This window comes from Corvus kubaryi, unplaced genomic scaffold, assembly GCF_017639235.1.
Source record: "Corvus kubaryi isolate FWS band 111438036 unplaced genomic scaffold, C.kubaryi_AGA036_p1.0 129, whole genome shotgun sequence".
NCBI classification, from domain to species: Eukaryota; Metazoa; Chordata; class Aves; order Passeriformes; family Corvidae; genus Corvus; species Corvus kubaryi.
This window is the reverse complement of record NW_024580664.1, coordinates 689,956-696,033: the sequence shown is the minus strand read 5'-3', so window position 1 is coordinate 696,033 and position 6,078 is coordinate 689,956. Positions and strand designations below refer to the sequence as shown.

The window sequence follows — 6,078 nt, the reverse complement described above, 5'->3', positions numbered from 1 at the left end:
GTCCAGAGAAGTTGTGGATGCTCCATTCCTGGAAGTGTTCAAGGCCAGGTTGGATGGGGCTTTGCACTGTGCTAGTGGAAGGTGTGCCTGCCCATGGCAGGGGGATTGGAACCAGATGATCTTTGATCCCTTCCAACATAAACCATTCTGTTTTTCTGTGAACTATTGCCAAGACTTCTTGATAAGGTGTGTTTTTCAGTATTTTTCCACAAAGTCAAAATATGAAATAATCTCAGCACAAGAGACTTTGAAAAACATTTTTCAAGGTTTGGGTTGTTTAAAATAAAACTGACATTTAGTATAAAAATTATAACAATTTTTAAGAAATCCTTTAATATTTACTTGATAATATCATCTAGCTCCTTCAGTGTAAAAGTTAATGTATACTACTCTGGGTTGCAGTGTTGATCACTAACAATGCTGTAATGCACATCTAGGTTGGTATTTTGACCTTGACAACGTGCCTCTTGTATTTTTATAATGGAAATAGGCAATAATTGTTTTTTTAATATAGCAGAGATTAGTATAACAAATTGCCTTCACATTATATAAATGTAAGGCTGTATTTGTTCCTACTCTAATTTGTTAACTACAACAAAAATATTTATTCCCCATTGAATATATTTAATTTTTTTTTCAGTTCACTATCAGTCCAGTAAAGAAAATGTGTGAAGGATCATTTATTTATTTATTTATTTATACCTGATAATGATGACATTCCTGGAACTGTAGGAATTTTTTTATTTGGGGTTTGTTTGTATTTGGTTTGTTGTTCTTCGTTTTCAAAACACTGCAGCAAAAGCATGGGACAGTGAGAATACACTGGGCAATTTCTTGTAATATTTATTGGGTATTGCTCTTAGACTGTAGGAATAGTGGAAGAATGACACTGGCATTGACTCAACTTTTCTCTCCAGAGGCTGCAGTTTTCATTTTCCACACGTGTAAGTATTTGTCCTTGTTCTGGCCAGGACAGCGTTAATTTTTGCAGTAGCCAGGAAGGGCCACGGCTGGGACCTGGGCTTATTCTACACCACCTCATTTTCCGGGAACAGGGGAAGGGGATCCTTCTGGGTCATGTAGCATGCCAGGCTCCATGCAGTGAGCAACCACGTGTGAATCTGCCTCCCTTCTACCCTCTGTCATCAGTATTGTTGCTGTTACTGATCATTTTCTTATCTCATTGCTGTTTCTAGTAAGTTGTTCTTATCTCAACCCATGATATTTACCTCTTCTGCTTCCAATTCTCCTCTCCATCCTGCTCCAGGGTAGGGGAGGTGAGGCAGTGGGAGAGCAGAGCATGGTTTGGAGTGTGTCAGTGGGAGCACTAAATTGGGCAATGGCATTCCTAAACCAGGGCTGCACATTCTTGGGGAATTTGTTAAACTTCTCTGAGGAAAAGAGTGTAGCTATTAGAAGTAACAGAAGCTATTTCTGCTGCCTCCTGCAGGATGAAGTTGTACAAAGTAACTCTCAGCCTGAGCCAGCTTTGCCAAATGGAATGGTCACCAGTGTCTACCAGCATGGAATGGCTGCAAAGAGCAGCTGTTGGCAGCCTCATGTTTCTGTCCCCAGCTCTGGCTGTGTCAGCAAGGTGCCCACTGATGTCAGGGGGCAGGGGACGTTTATACAAACTAGGTAAGACCTGGAGGGCAGAAAAAGGGTAATAGCAGGAGGAAGAATGATGATCAGCACCTGGTTTGTGGGCTGCCTTTCCCAGTTGGTCTCAGGCTTTTTGTGTGAAAGCTTTTTTCCTGAATAAGGTGTTCCTGAAGCACCTTCTCCTGAAAGAAGGATTATGCAGTTATCATCCTTTTAAACATTTTTAGCTTTTTAAAAGTATCATCACCCTCAGAGCCTTTAAGCAGTGCAGTTGTAGTGCAAATCCTAAAGGCTGTGTGGAGGTGTGGCAGGCACTGCACAACCAGACTGTCCCTGGCCTGTTGCTGCTTCCCACACGTGGGAGAGCAGCTGGGAATCCTCCAGCCCAGGGAATCCCCCTCCATTCAGACTCTGCAGGAGGTCACTGCTCAGCTGCTGCTGGGGTTTAGGCCAGTGCCTCCCTCCCCAGCATCATCAGGTGTTGTATGGTACCTTCTTGTTCCTGTTCTTCCCAATTTCAGTGTGATGGAAGTGTGCTGTGCTGACCTGCATGGCTCTATCCTGAAGCCTTGCAGGGCTGCAGCTGCAGCAGTATTTCTCACCTGATGCCCCTCCATGTCTTACACTCCATTCCTTGCATGACCTTGCATTGTTACCAGCTGTGTTTGCTTTTTTGTAACCACTTTAAAGTACACAATCAAACTAACCTCCAAATGCTTTTATTCTAGATAAACCCATACAAACACCAACATGTATTTGTCATTTGCACTTTTTTTAACCATTCATTTTAAACAACAGATTTAACTTCTGTACAACAGGAATTACTTTACACATTAGTAAGGTTTGACTTCAAACTAGATGACTGCAAAATAATGCTCTGTAAGCTAGTGTTAGAAAACACGCTGTTTGCCATAGCAGTTTGCCTGTAAACATGGGAAAGTAAGTTGAAGAGAAGTTTGTTTTTCATTGCTGAGGATGTGATTAGAACTGTTGTGTTGCCATAATACCCATAATAGAGGTGGTTCTTTTTTTCTGTGTAACAGTAATGGCAAATTGCAGATACGGAAGGTGTGTCAATGTTTTGTGTGCTGACCCAAACCTACCAAAAGAGCCACAATCACTTAATTATACTTCACATCACTTCGTGAGATCCACTTGATGGGTTACAAAGTCCCAGCATGACTTAAAAATGGTTTACTAACAGAGTGACGCTGTTTAGGAGGCTTGAATAAAAGGCAATAATCCTATTCCAGGCTGTAGGTAAAGCTACAGGGCCTGCTTCAACACATACTTAATCTCTAGAAATCATTAAAGCTATTGTAGCAAACAAGCAGTAGTACAAATACAGAATAGGACTGATTTTCATTTCCTCATCAATATAAACACATATAGTGAAGTTCACAGGATCAGACCCACGCAAACAGATTATATTTTACAGCTTTTCAAGCAGAAATGTTGGGAGTTGTTGTTTCTGCCTGTACAGAAGGTTACTGTTGAACAAAACTATCACAGTTCATTTGAATGCACTGCCAGCAAACACCTGAAGTGGAAGAGAACTAACTGGAAAGTGTAATCCACTCATGCCTCTCCCTCAATATCAACTACTGTGCTTTTTCTATTTATTTGATGCTGCTTTAAAATGTTAGATTAAGAACGATAAAAATCAAGCCCTTACGTGCACGTATTCTAAACTTAAGTGCCAGTCAAGCCACGGTCCACTCCTTTAGGACAGAGGGCAAGATAGGTTAGAGGTGGGTGGGTTTTTTTCTGATTAAAATTGAACTTATCAAAATACATTGTGCCAGGCAGAGAACTGCTGAAAGTACTGCAACATTGTAGTGCAGTTTCCTGAACAAAGCCATACATTCCATCAAGTATAAAGTGTAAACTTAATAGCAAGTGTAAGACTTGAATTAAAAAAAAAACCAACAAAGCCATCACAGTATGGGTTGGCTGGTGGCTGCCCTCTCTGGTATGCAAGAGGAACAACTTGTGCAATCACATGGTAGGGAGGGGGCAGAGCAGCAGGACGGTGTTTTTGTGTTTGCCTTTCTCCATCCACATTAACAGCCCGCCTTCCTCCTGCCACAGGTGGCTGGTGTGTGCTGGCACTGGCCAGCCGCGGGATTGGGCCTGATGCCAGCTGCCTTTGTGGCCAGAGCAGGCAGCGTTAGCACCACTGGCCTGAGCTGTGGGGCTCCTCCAACCGTGGGACCCTCCACTGCCTGGGAGCCCTGCACAGCTGGCTCTAGCTGCACATAGCCCCAGCACTGGCTTTCTGTACCAAACTGGGCCCTCTGTGCCATTCACAGCCTTATGGCACCTTTCCCACTGCCCGGGCAGGTGACAGCTCTTCCCTCTCCTGTGGGCCACTGTGCTACACCACTCACCTCCAGTGGTGGATCCCTCCAGAAGTGTATGGAAACGGATCTCCGTGTCATCAATGCCTTACTTCAAAATCTAAGCCTCAGAACGTGCCTCCTGTGACTGAAGCAGAGTCCATGGTGACAAAGCATTTAGCTCTGTAGCAGAGGGTGGGGCTGTGCTGGTGCTGTGGTAGAGCTGGAGCCATGGCTGCTCCTCCCTGGCTTTGCTCAGTAGCCAGTGCACCAGCCTCATCCCAGCAGCACAGCCATGCACTTGCTTTCCAGCTGGGCTGACTTTAGCCACCAATGCAAATGTAATGGGCACCTTCTTTCCAAAAGGGCCAAGCCTCAAAAAACCCCAGGCGGACTAAGGCAGACAGTTACCCCTCCCCACCCCCACCCCAGCACATTTGTATCAGCTTCTCATACACAGTCAGAGATTACACCAGTCCTCCTGTTCTTACATATTATTAAACTAACCTTTGACCTGACCCCCCCCAACATGCTGGCTTTAGGTCTGTGAGGCCCTTGTACACAGATGGTAAGGCTGGCCAGGACTGTCAGCACTGCTGCATGGGCCGATCATGCACCTGAGGTCAGGTTTGTGCACCGAAGTGCAGCCATCATCAGCTGCTTCATCAAATCACAACAGTGTTCTGATGCAGTGCAGTTTCAGCTGTGAAGCTGCTCACAAGTGTTTCACAGCTTATTTAAGGATGGAAAGGTAAAAAATGTAAACACAGACTGATGGTGGCTGAATGCCCTTCTCCAAAAGCCTCCCCTCATTTCCTCCCGTCAGTGGTTGGCTTCACTTTGGACATGGAATTTTTAACCTAAGGAAGGTAAGTCCTGCCATGTGGCATTTGGCCTTCAAACCTCAGACCCACTTTTTCTATTAAACACACATCCTAAGTGCCACTTTGGTGCCAGGTTGTTATTGGGTTTGTTGTTGTGTTTGTTTTTTTTTTTTCTGAACAGGAACTAGCGAACATTTGACTGGAAGGAAGGAAGGAAACTGTAGCTGACCCGTATTCTAAAGCCGGAGCTCACCCTCACAGTTTGCCAAGCTGCTGAAAGGATGTGGCAAAACATCAGCTTTTTCTCTTAAAAAAAAGAGCTAAGCAACTTGCAAGTTCACGTGGGCAACTCTGAACTTATAGTGTATTTTGCACATCTCCTATGACCTTGTTTAGAAGTAAGCAAAAAGCTTACTAGACAGTATTTTTGAACCAAAGGGTTATGTGTGTTCAAGTACCTAAAAATGCTGACCCTGCCAACATTAGGTTCACTTTGACATGCTCCTGTGTGAATATGTAACCCTGCCCATATTTTGTTCCCCATCGTAGATTACTTGGAATGGTCAGAGTGGAGACGAGTGTCCAAACGTTTCAAACCCTGTACATATTGTCAGTCAAAACAGTTTTGGGAGCAGTAGCGCTAATTTAAAATCCCCCACAGTGATGCTGTGAGTCAGTGCTCTGCTCAATGCCATTTGCATTTTTTCTTTTCGTCAAATAAGGCTTTTACTTGCTGGAGCTGTTTCTGGACTTCTTCAAACCCCCGTTCTCGCTCGAGTTTGCTGACAATCTGTTAACAATTAGCAAAAGAGAGAATAATTTTTTTAATGCTTATTTTACTTGCTATTTTTTAAAGCCTGCTTTTCCATTCTCAAACAACTACTCACAGAAAAACCCATCTGAATGCCTGCCTATCTGTAAACATTCTTTTCTGGCTTTAACACTTTATTTTGGTAGTATTCCTTTCAAGTCATTCTGATCACAGGATTTGCAACACTTTCACAAAAGAATGACTGAGCCAAGCAAAAAAAAACCCAAAACAAATTCAAAACATGCTCATCTCTCAGAGTGTGAGGCAAGGGCAGTGCTCCAGTTTTTACCCTAGAGAAGATTTGCAAATGACATTTCATTTCTCTTCCTCTGCCCTCTAAGCTGAGGGCAATGAACTGCCTCTTTTCCTCTAACTCACCTAGTTGGCTCTGGCCCAGGAGTAGAGCACTAGTGCTGTCTGAAACCTCTGCTGGCAATGCTACACAGAGACAGGTCTCAGTAAACAATGAAAGAGGTTTAGCTGATCCCAGTCAAAAGCCAGA

The 6,078-nt window shown here is 43.7% G+C and overlaps 1 protein-coding gene across 1 annotated transcript in view; it reads right to left on the bottom strand.

Moving 5' to 3' along the window:
• Window positions 1-2,305: 2,305 nt before the first annotated feature.
• The window catches only part of PLXNC1 (plexin C1), a 72,213-nt gene continuing 68,440 nt past the window's right edge, over window positions 2,306-6,078 (bottom strand). The window contains exon 31 of the mRNA XM_042025566.1: window positions 2,306-5,555. Coding sequence (XP_041881500.1) covers window positions 5,451-5,555 — 105 coding nt within the window. The 3' untranslated portion in view covers window positions 2,306-5,450. The remainder of the gene's footprint in view (window positions 5,556-6,078) is intronic.